The sequence below is a fragment of the Bos javanicus genome, chromosome X, assembly GCF_032452875.1.
Source record: "Bos javanicus breed banteng chromosome X, ARS-OSU_banteng_1.0, whole genome shotgun sequence".
NCBI classification, from domain to species: domain Eukaryota; kingdom Metazoa; phylum Chordata; class Mammalia; order Artiodactyla; family Bovidae; genus Bos; species Bos javanicus.
In genome coordinates this window covers 82,268,927-82,285,874 of record NC_083897.1, presented here as the reverse complement: position 1 = coordinate 82,285,874, position 16,948 = coordinate 82,268,927, and the positions used below count along the sequence as shown (strand labels likewise).

At 39.7% G+C, this 16,948-nt stretch overlaps 1 protein-coding gene across 2 annotated transcripts in view; it reads left to right on the top strand.

Moving 5' to 3' along the window:
* IGBP1 (immunoglobulin binding protein 1) overlaps positions 1-15,967 on the top strand; it is a 46,755-nt gene extending 30,788 nt beyond the window's left edge. Inside the window, exon 6 of one of the 2 annotated variants that reach the window (XM_061409829.1) lies at positions 15,489-15,967. In XM_061409829.1, the coding sequence (XP_061265813.1) occupies positions 15,489-15,631 (143 nt within the window). In that variant the 3' untranslated portion in view covers positions 15,632-15,967. Of the gene's footprint in view, positions 1-3,298; positions 4,371-15,488 lie in introns of those variants that run through there. The other variant, XM_061409830.1, reaches the window with a different exon arrangement.
* Positions 15,968-16,948: the final 981 nt, after the last annotated feature.

Below are 16,948 nucleotides of genomic sequence, written 5' to 3'. Positions count from 1 at the left end.
TTTGATTGAATCTTTTAAATATAATCTGTGATCATTAATATAGGATCATTCCTTGTTAAAATGATCAGTGTTTAGATCAGTTATTTTCCCTATTTCAGTTAATATTTTTTATTGCCAATGTTTCAAATTCTTTTTCTAGTAAATTGTTTCTGTTTCATTATTTATTTGGGGATTTACTCTTCCTCTTTCAATTGAGAGCAATTACTCTGCCTTTTCATTTTACCTAACTTTCTATGCCTCTGAATTTAGGTGAAACAGGTACTTCTTGAAGGGGTGTTCCTATGTGGGAGCATCCCTTTTCAGACTGTGTATGCCTATTGCATTTCATGGGAGAGATGGATTTGATGTGGACACCAGTCATGTCTTTCCTCAGGATGTGCTCATAGCTATCACCTTGATAGAGGGTATGGCTGGAGATGGAGGTGCTAGCACAGGGTGGGAAGTGGAACTTCCTCTCTGCTCAGTGTCTGTCACCACCCTGTCAGTACTGAGTCTGATCCCACGTTGCGGGAGCGGAAGTCCTGAGGGATGAGCTTGAGCTGGCTCCATTCCCATTAAGTATGTGTTTTCCCTGCTCCCCATACTTGGGACCGTTGCCATAAAGGATGAGAATGCCAAGCCAAGTAGGGCTTGTGTGCCTACAGAGATCCAATGCTCTGCCTTTGTAGAGGTCTGCAGCTTTCCTAAGATGCAGTCAATGGTTGTGTCTTTTCCCCAATTGTGGCTACCCTAGGGCTAGTGCCACACTGTGACATGGAGTGGGCATGGCCAGAGCATTCTCTCAGCTTGGAGTGGGGCACCCATGCGGCAAAGTGGTTGTGGGCAACCCAGCAGCTGTGTTGCCATCATAAGCCTAGGCTGCTTCTGAGATGCCTCTTGAGTAAATTCTGCCACTGCTGCCCAGCCTGGGGCTCTGCCCCAGGACCAGATAACCTCTCCATCTCAAAGTCAAGTCTTTTCCCAGATCCTGGCCACCCTAGTTCCAGTACCACACTTGTGGCATGAAGTGAACAGGGCTGGAGCATTCTTTCAGCTCTGGCTGGAGAGCATAGCATGGCTGTGCATAGCATGTTGCAGGGAAGCAGTAGCCTAAGCCACACTTTTCTCTGTCCTGCCTGGGGGAAGTCCACCTGTGCTCTACTCATGAGTGGAGTCCAGGCTTCCTTATGGACTTCCGTGTACCTTTACTTACAACCTTGATTGTACAGGAGTCTTTCTGCCAATTTCCAGTTTTTAGTGAGAATTGTTCCATGTGTAGATTTATTTTTGATGTGTTCATGGGGAAAGGTGAGCTCCACATCTTTCTCCACCCTCTTGATCTCCTATCAAGAGATACATTTTAAATATAAAGGTACAGTTTGGTCAAACATAAAACAATTAAAAAAATAATACCACACTAACAACAGACATAAGAAAGTTGCAATAGCTATAGTAATGTCAGATAAAGTAGACTTCAAGACAAAAGGTGTTACTGGACTCTCAAAAGCACGTTTAGTGCTAATAAAAGGGTCAGTTTATCTGGAAGACATAGGAATCCTAAATGTGTTTGTGTCTAATAACAACCTTCAAATTACACGAAGGAAAAATTGACAGAATTAAATGGAGAAATAGACAAATCTACAACCATAGTTGGAGATTTTCATACTTTTCTTTCAGTAACTGAAAAAGTTTCTGGACAGAAAATCAGTAAGGACATAGAAGATCTGGACAGCACTGGCAGCCACCTTAGCCTCTTTGACATTTACAGAAAAATATATCCAATAACTGCAAGATAACACTTTTTTTCAAGTGCACATGGTATGTTCACCAACTTACATCATGTTCTAGGCCACCGAATAAGTGTCCATAAATTTCAAAGATAGAAATCACACTGTGTTCTCTGACTACAATCTAATTTAATTAGCAGTCAATAACAGCATACCTGGGGCTTCCCTGGAGTGGTAAAGAATCTACCTGCCAATGCAGGAGATGCAGGTTCAATCCCTGAGTCGGGAAGATCCCCTGGAGAAAAAAATGGCAACCCACTCCAGTATTCTTGCCTGGAAAATCCCATGGACAGAGGAGCCTGGCAGGCTATGGTCTGTGGTGTTGTGGGAGAGTCAGACACAACTTAGCGACTAAACCGGGCTTCCCAGGTAGCTAGCTCAGTGATAAAGAATTTACCTGCCAAGCAGGAGGCATGGGTTCAATCCAAGGGTCAGAAAGATCCCCTGGAAAAAGAAATGGCAACCCACCCCAGTATTCTTGCCTGGGAAATCCCATGGGCAGAGGAGCCTGGTGGGCTACAGTCCATGGGATCACAAGAGTCAGACACAACTTAGTGACTAAATAACAACAACATACCTAGGAAGTCCCTAAATTTTTTAAAGTTAAACAACTACTTCTAAATAACCCACATCAAAGAAGAAATCACAAAGAAAATTAGGAAGTATTTTTAACTGAATAATAGTGAAATACATCAAAACTTGTGAGATACAACTGAAGCAGTGCTGAGAGGGAAGTGTATAGCTTTCAGTAGTTATGTTAGAAAAAAGAAAGGTAAAATCAGTCTCTAAGATACTACCTTAAGAAGTTGGAGAAAACAAGAACAAAATAAGCCTAAAGTATATAAAAGAAAGGAAACAATAAAGACAGCCTGGGAGGCAGGGTTGGTGGTAGTAGTGTTGCACAAAAGTTGAACATATATATACTCCCATGACAGTTTCACTCCCAAGTATATACCTAAGAGGGATGAGAGCCTTCTGTCTTCAAAAGGTTTGTACAAGAATGCTCATACCAGAATTATTTGCAATACCCCAGAGTGAACACTACTCTAAATGCCCATACATAATAGAATGGATAAATAAATTTTGGCGTATCTGCACAGTGAAATACTGTTAGCAATAAGGTTAAACAGACTATAGTTCTTCAGTTATAAGTAATAACAAATATTAATTTGTTAAATTTTACAAATACAATTTGAGGGGAAAAAAACACAGAAGAGCATAGAGTTCAGACACAGGTGAAACTTGTGTATGCTGGTTAAAAGCCAGTATGATGTTCACCCTTAGTCAGAGATTATGAGTGAAATTGGACCTGAGGGCGATTTCTGAGGAGTTAGTAATGTTTTGTATCTTAATTTGGGCACTGATGATATGGATATATGTTCAGATGTGAAAACTGATTTAGCTATCCTGTGTTTGTGTATTTTTCTGCATGTATGTTGTTATACTTCAATAAAAACACAAAAGAAAAAATTCATAGACAATATTTATAACAAACCTAAGTGACAGTGTATCCCCATGAAATTCAAAAACAGGTAAGGGAAGATCATCATAACCACAAGATCAACTAGTAATGGGCATCTGTGTAAGCAGAAAGAGTTTGACCATCTGAAAGAGCTGAAAATGGGAGAATTCCAAAACAGCAAACAGTATTCACTAAAAAAGTGTGGCATTCTGACAGGTGCTGTTTCATTGCATTTGAGGTGGTTTTGATTCGCATTTCCCTCATGATTAGTGATGTTGAGCATCTTTTCATGTGCCTGTTGGTCATCTGTATGTCTTCTTTGGAAAATGTCTGTCTCAAATTGTATTGAGTTGTCTGAGTTCTTAATATATTTTGGATATTAACCCCTTATCAGACATATCATTTGCCAATATCTTCTCCCATTCAGTAGTTTTTGTTTTGCTGATGGTTCCCTTTGCTGTGCAAAAGCTTTTTAGTTTCATATGGTCCCATTTGTTTACTTTTGCTTTTGTTGTCCTTGCCTGAGGAGACTGATCAAAAAAGAAAATATTGCTAAGACTGACTTCAAAGAACATACCGCCTATGTTTTCTTCTAGATGTTTTATGGTTTCAGGTCTTATATTTAAGTCTTTAATTCATTTTGACTTTATTTTTGTAAATGATGTGAAAAAATGGTCTAGTTTTATTTTACATATAGCTACCTTGTTTTCCCAACACCACTTAGCCATAAAAAAGAATGAAATCTTGGAATCTGTGACAGTATGGATGGATCTGGAGGGTATTATGCTAAGTGAAATAAGTCAGAGAAAGATGAATACTGTATGTTTTCACTTATATGTGGAATCTAAAATATAAAAAAAAATGAGCCCCCCAAAACCCAGAAACAGACTCATAGATACAGAGAACAAACTAGTGGTTGCCAGAAGGGAGAAGAATGGGAGGAAGGGTGCAATAGGTGAAGGGGATTAAAAGATACAATTTACCAGTTATAAAAGAAATAAGTCACAAGGATGTAACTTATGGTACAAAGACTACAGTCAATAATATTATAATACCTTTGTATGATGCATAACCTGTACAAATATAGAATCACTGTGTTGTACATCTGAAACAAGTATTGTAAGTCACCTATACTTGAATTAAAAAATTTTAATGAAAAAAAAAATAAGTGTGGCAGTTCATTTTAAGAACAGTAATTGAAATGGGAGGGGTTTTACCTTCCAATAAAAACTGAATGAATACAAGGAATCTCTTGTCAGAAGGTCTGAAAGGGATGGAGCTGTCTAACCCTTAATGAACTCTTGAAAATGAGGCACCAGATCTCCCTACTCACACAGTCCCACACTGAGGAGAAATTGTTGAGAATAGAATTCAAATGAGCAGAACAGGGACAGTAAAGGAGGAGGAAAGAGAAGGTCCGAGAATGGGAGAGAGGACCACAACCAAGACTGTAATCAAGTAAGTCATTATATTCCTTTAACATACATTAAAAACAGAAAGGGTGCCTCTGTGAAGTTAGAAAAGCCACCCTGAACCATACTTCTTTCTGAAAGTTCAGGAAAGCTTAGTACACCTAAGAATGAGCAACAAATTGTGATGATGGTTGCACAACTCTGAATATACTAAAAACCACTGAATTGTATACTTTAAATGGGTGAATTTTATGGTATGTGAATAATATCTCAATAAAGCTGTAAGAAAAATGAATGGAAAATTACCAAGATCAAATGCCACACAAAATTATTATAAGGAGAAAAAAGAATCAAAAGCATTCCATGTCGCTTATCTGTTTTATGTAAGTAGTGTGTATGTTAATCCCATACTCTTAATCTGTCCCTCCCTCTCCCCTTTGGTAACCATAAGTTTGTTTTCTATGTCTGTAAGTCAGTTTCTGTTCTGTATATAGATTCATTTGTATTATTTTTTAGATTCTACATGTAAGTTAGATAAAAGAATATAATCTGAAAAATATATAGATATATGTAAGTGAATCACTTTGCTGTACACCTGAAACTAACAATTTTGTAGATCAACTATATTTCAATTTTTTAAAAAGGGAAAAAAAGCATTCCAGAAAGACACACTCAAAGAACAGTAAATCTAAAATATACTGTTTAAAAATTAGTTAGAAGACATTAATAAAATTAAAGAAGACATAGAAGAACCATAGATAGCAGGATTAGAAAAATTCAGAAATGTAGTGACAACTTGGGCCAATAAGAGGAAAGAATCATTTCAGAAATGAAGGATAAGGCAGCACACTCTCTGACATAAATCACAGCAATATTTTAAAAGCTCTGTCTCCTCAGGCAGAGGAAACAAAAGCAGAAATAAACAAATGAAACTGATTTAAATTTAAAGACTTCTGCACCACAAAGGAAACCAACAACAAAATGAAAAAATAGCCTACAGAATGGGAGAAAATATTTGTAAATGATATGCCCAATAAGGGGTTAATATCCAGACTACATAGACAGCTCATATAATCAATATGGAAAAAATAATTGAAGAATAGACAGAAGATGCAAGGAGCTCAAACTTGGTAATCTGTGACAACTTAGAGGGGTGGGAGGTGGGAGGGAGGTTCAAGAGGGAGGAGACATGTATACCTATGGCTGATTCATGTTGATGTATGACAGAAACCAACACAATATTATAAGTCAATTATCCTCCAATTAAATAAATTTTTAAAAAAGAAGTAAGGAACTATACAGAGGGAAGTCGGAAGGGGGAAAACAAATATTTATATTAACCCATACTTCCAGAATCTAGAAAAATGGTACTGATGAACCTATTTGCAGGACAGGAATAGAGACACAGATGTAGAGATCGGACTTGGGAAACAGCAGGGGAGAGACAGGGTGGGGCAAGTTGAGAGTGGCACTGACATATGTACACCACCGTGTGTAAAATAGACAGCTCCCTGCTGTGTAACACGGAGCTCAGCCTGGCACTGTGATGGCCTAGAGGGGTGGGCTGGCGTGGGAAGTGGGAGGGAAGTTCAAGAGGGAGCGGATATACATATACTTACGGCTGATTCACATATGGCAGAAATCAACACAACACTAAAGCAATTATCTGCCTGTTAAAAAAAATGGACAGAAGACCTGAGACATTTTTCCAAAGAAGATATACAGATAACAAACAGGTACATGAGAAGATGCTCAGCATTGCTAATCATCAGGGAAAGGCAAGTCAAATGAAATACCCTCTCACACTTGTCAGAATGCCTATCATCAAGAAGTGTACAAATAACGTGTTGGTAAGGATGTGTAGAAGTGGGAACTCTAGTACACTGTTGCTGCTGCTGCTTAGTTGCTTCAGTCATGTCCGACTCTGTGAGACCCTATGGACTACAGCCTGCCAGGCTTCTCTGGCCATGGGATTCTTCAGGCAAGAATACTGGGGTGGGTTGCCCTGCCCTCCTCCAGGGGATCTTCCCAACCCAGGGATCAAACCCAGGTCTCCTGCACTACAGGCAGGTTCTTTACCGCTGAGCCATCAGGGAAGCCCAGTACACTGTTGGTAGGAGTATGAATCGGTGCAGCTATTATGGAAGGCAGTGTAGTGGTTCCTCAAAAATTAAAGTAGAACTACCATATGATCCAGCAATTCCACTCCTGGATTTTCTATTTCATTTTTTTAAACTGGAGGATAATTGCTTTACATTGTTCTGGTTTCTGCCATACAGCAGTATGAATCAGCCATAAGTATATATCTATGTCCCCTCCCTCTTGAACCTCCCTCCTACCCTACCTCCACCCCATCCCATCCCTCTAGGTTGTTACAGAGCACGGGTTGAGCTCCCTGGGTTGTACAGCAACTTCCCACTCAGTTCAGTTCAGTTTAGTCACTCAGTTGTGTCCGACTCTTTGCGACCCCATGAACTGCAGCACGCCAGGCCTCCCTGTCCATCACCAACTCCCGGAGTTTACTCAAACTCATGTCCATCGAGTCGGTGATGCCATCCAACCATCTCATCCTCTGTCGTCCCCTTCTCCTGCCCTCAATCTTTCCCAGCATCAGGGTCTTTTCCAATGAGTCAGCTCTTTGCATCAGGTGGCCAAACTATTGGAGTTTCAGCTTCAACATCAGTTCTTCAAATGAACACCCAGGACTGATTTCCTTTAGGATGGACTGGTTGGATCTCCTTGCAGTCCAAGGGACTCTCAAGAGTCTTCTCCAACACTGCAGTTCAAAAACATCAATTCTTTGGTGCTTAGCTTTCTCTATAGTCCAACTCTCACATCCATACACGACCACTGGAAAAACCATAGCTTTGACTAGATGGACCTTTGTTGGCAAAGTAATGTCTCTGCTTTTTAATATGCTGTCTAGGTTGGTCATAACTTTCCTTCCAAGGAGTAAGTGTCTTTTAATTTCATGGCTGCAATCACCATCTGCAGTGATTTTGGAGCCCAGAAAAATAAAGTCAGCCACTGTTTCCGCATCTGTTTACCATGAAGTGATGGGACCAGATGCCATGATCTTAGTTTTCTGAATGTTGAGCTTTAAGCCAACTTTTTCACTCTCCTCTTTGACTTTCATCAAGAGGCTCTTTAGTTCTTCTTTCCTTTCTGCCATAAGTGTGGTGTCATCTGCATATCTGAGGTTATTGATATTTCTCCTGGCAGTCTTGATTCCAGCTTGTGCTTCCTCCAGCCCAGTGTTTCTCATGATGTACTCTGCATAGAAGTTAAATAAGCAGGGTGACAATATACAGCCTTGACCTACTCCTTTTCCTATTTGGAACCAGTCTGTTGTTCCATGTCCAGTTCTAACTTGCTTCCTGACCTGCATACAGGTTTCTCAAGAGGCAGGTCAAGTGTTCTGGTATGCCCATCTCTTTCAGACTAGCTAGCTGTTTTACATATGTTTTTACATACGGTAATATATATGTTTCAGTGCTACTCTCAATTCGTCCCACCCTCTCCTTCCCCCACTGTGTCTACAAGTCAGTTCTCTATGTCTGCATCTCTATTCCTGCCTTGCAGATAGGTTCATCAGTACTGTTTCTCTAGATTCCATATATCTACATTAATATATGATAATTTGTTTCTCTCTTTCTGACTTCACTCTGTTTAACAGGCTCTCGGTTCATCCAGCTCATGAGAACTGACTCAGATTCATTCCTTTTTATGGCTACCACTCCTGGATTTTTAATCCATAGAAAATGAAAACATTAATTCAAAAAAAATACTTGCACCCCAATGTTCATAGCAGCATTGTTTACATTGCCCAATATATGGAAGCAACCTAAAGTCTCAATAAGTGAATAGATAAGATGTGATAAATATATACAATGTATTATATCTTATATGCGATAAGATGTGATATATATATATATATATTCAATGCCATTAAAAAGAATGAAATATTGCCATTTGCAACAACATGGATGGCCCCTAGAGGGTAATATGCTTGGTGAAAAAAGTCAAGAAAGACAAATACTATATGATATCACTTATATATGGAATCTAAATATATATTTGCCGAGGTCCAGCCCCCGCTGATTCAGGGAGTTTGAAACGGGGACAGCGTCGGCGAGGATCAGGATACAATAGCTTCAATTAGATATTAATTAGAGATGTAAAGAGTAATAGAATGAGGATAGCTCAGTAGGAAAATTCAGTGGAGAAAAGAGGCTGAGTAGCTTGGTTTGCGCGGGAAACCAATAAAACTTCAAGACAAGAAGTTTGCACCACTTAAATAGGCCGCAGGCGTCCTTCCGCTCTCCCGAAGGAGAGGAGACACTGAGGCCTCCCCGGTCGGATCTTAGAAGCCCAGGCATAATTAGTAAGCATGGTGGGCTCCGCTCTCCAGATGGAGACTCAGCCAGAGTTTGAGAGAGAGAGAGAGAGACATGGGGAGACCAGTCTTTCGAGGAACTGATCCCAATTCTTTATTTTCCATGGTCTACTTTTATACATTGAGATGTTATGCAAAAGTCACGCAGAGTCAGCAGTCCTGACTTTTATCAAAGTCAGGTGCTTCATACAAATGTATACAGAGGTCTTAGGGGTGTTACATCATCTTCTGGCCAGGGGGCCTGCTGACAATTTATGACCCTCTCCTTGTGACAGTGGTCAGTCAACCAGGACACTCATTTCTCCAGGGGTGATTATTCTTAAAAAAGACTCCACCTTCCAAAGGTACCAGATAAAGTTACATTCCTATAGGGTGAGGGTGTAGTGGGTTTTAATTAAGGAAAGAATTTACTTAGCCTAAGGTCTAACGTGATTAATATCAAAGGTTAATACTTATTTCTTCTATATATTCATTAATGTGTGTAAGGGCAGGGGATGTGGAGACTTAGCAACAAACATTGGCTCAACAAATGAAAAACCCTTCACCAATACAATTTCTAATCAGCCCACTATACTTACACTAATGGTTTTCTAACTTTTCTAAGGAACCTGTTTTTAGAAGGTTTAAAGCATCTCGTGCCTCTCACGGTTGGGAGGCTGTGAGCAATCACATGTGGCCAGACAAGCCTGTCAGGCAGGCTAGAGAACCTTCAGAGGAGTTTGTAAGTTGAAACACTCCTATCACGCCCAGGAATTATTAACTGGAGCTCTAAGTTAACTCCTTCTCTGAAAGAGGTGGTGGGGGACAGCCCCCGTAAAGTCAGAGGTGTAGGTGAGAGCACAAGTAGTAAAGTAGGCAGGCTCTGGTTATGGGGGTAGATGCTCCAGAATTTCCAGGGAGACTCCTGAGGCTTGATCCCGCCTTTGCATACGTCGAGCCTCCTTCCTCATGACCTTTGCCATGGCCTCACGCTGGCCCCCAACATATATTAATAAATATAATAATATAATAACATAAGTAATCTAATAATAAATATATCTGTGAGAACTAGAGTCAGAAATACAGAGAACAAACAGGTAGTAACAAGTGAGGAGAGGAAAGGGAGGGAAGGGCAAGGTGGTAGGGGATTATGAGGTACAAGCTACTATGGATAAAACAAATAAACTATAGGAATATATAGAATTGCACAGGAAATACAGCCAATGTTTTTAAACTATAAATAGAGTATAATCTATAAAATACTGAATTACTATTTCATACTCCTGACACTGACTCATTTGAAAAGACCCTGATGCTGGGAAAGATTGAAGGCAGGAGGAGAAGCGGATGACAGAGGATGAGATGGTTGGATGGCATCACCAACTCAGTGGACATGAGTTTGAGTAAACTCCGGGAGTTGGTGATGGACAGAGAGGCCCGGCATGCTGCAGTCCATGGGGTCACAAAGAGTCAGACACAATTGAGTGATTGAACTAAACTCCTGAAACTAATATAATATTGTAAATCACCTGTACTTCAATTTGAATAAGAAAAAAGAAACAAAACAAGTGAGTGAACACAACAGAAAATACCTTTCTAAAGTAAGAAACTTTTAAATCAAAAAGAAACAAAGATAAACAGAATTCTAGAAAAAGTGAAACATGAAAAGTTAGCAGAGACATATGGAATAAGATTATCTGAAAAGAAAACTAAAGCAAGGAAAATAAATAAATGCTCAAAAATAACATTGAGGAAACTTTCCTGGAACTAAAAAAAAAAAGGTTTGATTTTAAAAAGCACAATATGTACCTGAGAATTTTGACCCAGAATGACTAACAACAAAATCCACATTCTAATAAAATTACTAGATTTTTCTTTCTAAAGAGAAATGTCTTGGATACTTCAGCAAAAACAGTAGGTAGTTTGTAAAGGAAGGAAAATTAGATCATCTTCAAACTTTTTGACACCAATACTTTGTACTAGAAGAAAATGGAGTAACATTTAAGATACTCGAGGGGAAAAAATGTAAGTCAAGGACATTATATCTGGTAAAAATGACTTTTAGGTATAAATGGCACAGGTATTTATCAACATGCTAGAACTCAGGAAATATTGGTTCCATAATCCCTTACTGAGAAATTTGCTGAAGAATGAACATAAGACAACCAAAATAAGAGACACTGATATCAGGACTGGTGGTTAACATTAAATAGTTACATATAGAACTAAGACTAAATGAGATTTACAAGGGAGGGAGTAGAGTATTCATACCTATATGCCTTGTGCTCTGATAACATAGATACAGCATAACTTTTTTTCAATGAAGAAATGGGGAAAGCACATGCAAAAAAAAAAAAATGAACTATTCTCAGCAGTTATATTGGTAGCAGTATTAGTTATTCCAAGACTGTGTACTGTGAGATAATATAACCGAGTAATTATGAGTAATTATTCAAATTCCATCATCCTCTGTCTTTGAGGGCTAAGACTTTTAGTGTGGAAGAATACAGATGTACTTCAAAAGAATTTAAGTTAGAAACAAAACAGCCCTGTAGTCTTGAATATGAACTCATGAGGAATTTTATTTAAAAGTAAACATATGCAGACACACTTTTGCTTTATCCACTGAAAAGACTTAGAAATAATGAACAGCCCAGAAGCAGTGAGCACACGTAGTAACTCAGTTTGTGTTCTTGAAATACCGTTCCCATTCAAAGAAACCAGGATGTATTCGAAAGAGAGCTAATTCCAGGCCCGGAAATAAAGAAGATTAACTTGGAACATCTTGTTATAGAAGATAGGAAAGAAGCTTTAAAAGACTACTACAGTCATATCAGAAAGTCTCAGAAACCAATTTGAAGGTGTTTCCACAGGCCAGACAGTTTGGCTTCAAAAAGGATAATTGCCAGTAGCAACGAGCACATCTAGTACCCAAACCTTGGTTTCTAATACCATTTTCCAATTAAAGGAACCAAGGGCTCTTTAGAGCAAACAAACTTTTGAGGTGTTAATGTGACAGAGCCTGCTGAAAGAACTGTCACTGGCCAAAACTAGAAGAATGTGAGCAGAAAAATAACAGTATCAGATTATAACAAAAGGTATAAAACAAGTATCCATGAGCGTATAGTGATAGAAATAAATGACTAAACTGTACAGAAAAATTCAAAATAATTTGTGTGTATACACCTGTCTAAGGACTTCCCTGGCGGCTTAGACAGTAAAGCGTCTGTCTACAATGAGGGAGATCCAGGTTCAATCCCTGGGTCAGGAAGATCCCCTGGAGAAGGGAATGGCAACCCACTCCAGTACTATTGCCTGGAAAATCCCGTGGACGGAGGAACCTGATAGACTACAGTCCGTGGGGTCGCAAAGAGTCGGACACGACTGAGCGACTTCACTTACTCACTCACTCACACCTGTCTACACCTGTCTCAAGGAGGTGAAGCATAACTCCTCACTTCATAAGTGGAGGCTGTGTTTAGTTACTTGCTTCCAAAGACTATAATGTAGAAGAAGGGAGGAGCAGTAACTTCACAGTTGGGAACCGTACAAACACTACCTTAAGTGATCCTAGCTAACATCAGCAGTAATAAGTCATGTAATAAGGTGTATAGCCTTGATTTGATGTGATGAGGAGGGAGCCTCACTGTGTTTTTCTCCTCCAAGTCATAACCCTAGTCTAATTATGAGAAAAATATCAGGCAATGCCAGGTTGAGGAACATTCTGCAAAATACCTGAGTATACCTCAAAACTGTCCAAGTCATCAAAAACTAGGAAAGGGAGAAATTGTCACAGCCAAGAGCAGACTAAGGACACAGGGGACTAAATGTAATATGGAATACTTGATGCAATCCTGGAACCAAGAGAAAAAAAAAACAAAAACAGGACATTAGGTGAAACCTAAGGAAATTTGAATAAAGTGTGAGCTTTAGTTGTTAATTCGGAGAAAGCAATGGCACCCCACTCCAGTACTCTTCCCTGGAAAATCCCATGGACGGAGGAGCCTGGTGGGCTGCAGTCCATGGGGTCGCGAAGAGTCAGACATGACTGAGCGACTTCCCTTTCACTTTTCACTTTCACGCATTGGAGAAGGAAATGGCAACCCACTCCAGTGTTCTTGCCTGGAGAATCCCAGGGACGGGGGAGCCTGGTGGGCTGCTGTCTATGGGGTCGCACAGAGTCGGACACGACTGAAGCAACTTAGCAGCAGCAGCAGTTAGTTGTTAATTATGTATGTATCAGTATTGGTACATTAGTTATAACACACAAACCATAGTACTGTAAGATGTTTACAATAAAGGGAACTGGGGTACAGATGTATAAGAACTCTGTATTATCACAATTTTTCTGTAAAACTATTCTCAAATTTAAAAGTTGGAACATCTTTTAGAAGTCATTGCAATTCATTGAAACCCACCAAATATGAGTCCCACCAAATCCATGAGTCCATAACTGTATTTAAAAAGAAAAATTGTTCAATTTCAAAGGATGGTAAGGAGCTAATTTATTGCCTTGAGAAATGGTAAATTAGAGCGAAAGAATCAGGCATTTATCTTGTCCTTTTTTCTGGGTGACTAGTAGTAGATGAGGGGAAGCCTCTCTTTATAAAAGCATTCTACTTAATAAAAAAGAAATGTTAAAGTTAAGAGTATCACCTTTTTGAAACCCCAGGAAAATTAATGAATCTAGACATTGAGCATCAACAGCTGCTAACATCACAACATGTGAGACACAATACTGTGTGCCAACACCACCTATTTTCATGTGGGAGGGATCAACCCTGAGTCACATCAAGCTCTGTAACCACTTGCCAATCTGCAAAAATACAGAAGAACATGTTGGACTCCATCACTACTATGTAGTCAGCAAAATCCAGATTTTTCCAGAAACTACAGGTCAAATGCTCCAGCCTCTTCGATAGATAACTTGTAAAGAAAGAAAGGGATTGAAGAAGAAACCTGTAAATTAAAAATATATCAAAATATTTTTAAATGGGTAAAACTAACCTCAGAAACATAATGCTAAGTGAAAGAAGTCAGACACAAAAGACCACGTTACTTGATTCCATTTATGTGAAATCTTCAGAATAGGCAAATCTATAGAGATAGAAGGTAGATTAATGATTTCCAGGGAAGGAAGTAATGGGAATTAACTGCAGATGAGTACAAGGAATCTTTTAGGGGTGATAGAAAATTTTTTTGAGACAGCAATTTTTAATATTTATTTGGCTGTGTTGGGTCTTAATTGAAGCATGTGAGATCTAGTTCTTCGACTAGGGACCGAACCTGGGCTCCCTGCATTGGGAGCATGGAGTCTTAGCTACTGGGCCACCAGGAAAGTCCGGGGTGACAGAAATTTTAAAAATTGGATTGTAGTGATGGTTGCACAACTCTGTACTAAAGATCTTTGAGTGAAAAATCAGTGTAGAAATGGACAACTCTGGTGTCTAGGGATGCATGCTTGGATAATAAACTTGAAGAAGTTATTACTATAAAAGGCAATATAGCGGTTACCTTTGGAGGGTGAGGATATGATTTGGATGCTCATAGAGAAACCTTGTGGATGGGTACAGAAAATCTTATTTCTTGACCCAAGAGGAGGCTATAAAGGTATAGCCTCCTTCTGAAAGTTTAAGTTATATATATTTTTGTGTGATTTCCAATATCTTTTATTTTACAATAAAAGGGTTAAATAGAACACAAGACTCTTAAGCTATTAAGACAGATCAGGTTCCCTACATATTTCATTCTTTATCATAGTGATGAGAGTATTTCTCATGGGCAAATTCAAGGTAGCTAGGAAATGTTCCCCTTAGCTCACAGCAGAAAGAAAAAGTCAGTGCAAAAGAGAAATGGAGCATTTAGTTTCATTTCTTTCGCGTGTACACTGCATGACAAGTGCCATTTGGACCTCACACCCTGTTCCAAACGTGCAAAATAACATATATTCTTTTCTGGTGGGTTCAACTTCCCTGTGATATCCAGTTTTACACGTAAAATTGTAGAACTGTAATAAAGGAAGGAGGAGGAGCAGTCACCTATAGTCAAATCACAAATCATAAAATCAAATATTTTTTACTTTAATGTTTTGTCATGCAAGTGGGATAACCACTATGCTACGGAAATACTTCAGTGTTTTTGGTTTGCTGGGGTTTTGTTGGTCAGTTGGCATTTCTGTTTTCTGTTGTGAGGGCTTAGCCATTTTAGCAAGAATTCTTTCCCAAAATAGAATTCATTTTGAGGGGCAACTTTTATGTGTTTGCCTTCTTATGAAAACAGCTCAGATAATTTTGTCTTACATGTCACTTGTTAAGTAATATTAAGTACTGTCCCCAATTCTGCTTGTCCCAGGGTAGACAGCTAGCTATATTTTCCTTGTCTTCATGTTATGTGGTCGTGTTCAGAGTGGAGCTGGGGCCCATGATGGTCCCTCCTTTCCTCACCCTTGCTTTCTCATTTTTATGATTGGGCAGAGTTTAAAAGAACAGCTCAGCAACAAGAAGATCAGGAGCATGAGGAGGAAGAGGATGATCAGGCAGTCCGCAGAGCTCGGGAGTGGGATGACTGGAAGGACACCCATCCTAGAGGCTACGGCAACCGGCAGAACATGGGTTAGCCTTCCCACAAGACAGGACAACAGGGGCTTACATCTTCCCCGCCAAGGACAACTGTGCTGTCTCCCCCTCCCTGGTGTTCTGCTTCAGCTCTGAACAACGAAGGCAGAGATGCTTAGTCTTGCTTAGTGTTCAATAAAATGTCAAGCAATGAAGTGTGTATTTGTACCCTAAATGATAAGCCAGAAATCTTGTTTTGGCATTAATCATTCTCATCATGGTATATTTTAATTTTCTTAAGTGGAAAGAAAAGAGGACAGAGAAATGGCTCTGTATAATCAATCAATGTCTGTATGAATTATCTTGAAAAAATAAAAATAAAGGTCCCTTCTATCACATGCGCCTGTGCAGAAATAATGGTATCAGCTGCTTTTTTGGGAGACTAGGGGGAAGGGGGTCAGCTATGGGTCCCTGGCCTTATGGCAAGATCCTGGTCATCTCTCTTTGATGTTGCCAGTGAGTTACCCAGCGTCAGAGCTGCCCAGGCTAGCTGGAGCTTGCTTTCTCCTTCTTACCCTGGTACTGTGAACTAACCCAACACTTGCTTTACCAAAATGAGCACAAAAGCCAGGACTTTTCCTGTCATATGACCCTGTTTTCAGGAATTATAGCTATAAAGGAACTGACCATAATAATCCTATCTACCCAGTCTTCCTTGCCTCAGCCATGAGAAATGAGGAAACAGATAAAGCACTATGAGAGCCATCCTTGTGTGTGCATCTGAGACTGGGGCCTTTATTCTCGAATTATCTGAAACCCTTAGGGTAAAGAATAGTTGAGGCTATAGCCTAACTCTTAAGCGGGCTGCTGGAAGATCATTTTGGCCCTCTTTGCCTGTTCTGTGCATACCTGGCATGGTCCCAAGCAGTCAGTGTGCTGTGGTGGTCATTTTGCTGGTAATAAGGTACCTGCAGTCATGCCAATAACTGGGAGTGGACAAGGGGGGATGGCACAGATGACAAGGAAAAGTACCTGCTTTCTGCAGTAAAGCTCCTCAGCTCCCGAGCATGTCCTCAGCTCCCTCAGCTCCTGAGTTGATACCCTAGAACAGCAACCATGTGTTGAAACAAATGATCTGTATAGAAAACATACTTTTGTTCTATGTGGCTTTGGTACACTTAGATTTTCTGTTAAGAAGATGACTCAGCCTTCCTATTCTAGCTCCTGCACTCTAGCTTAGAAGAGGGGTTTGAAAAGGAGACTTAGTTCCCTTTCCTTTGCAGGGTGTTATGTGGAGTGCTGTCAGGCGATGAGTAGGAGGTTGTGTTTAGTGAGATGACAGAAAACTACCAATAATACATTTGTAAATTGCTTAATAA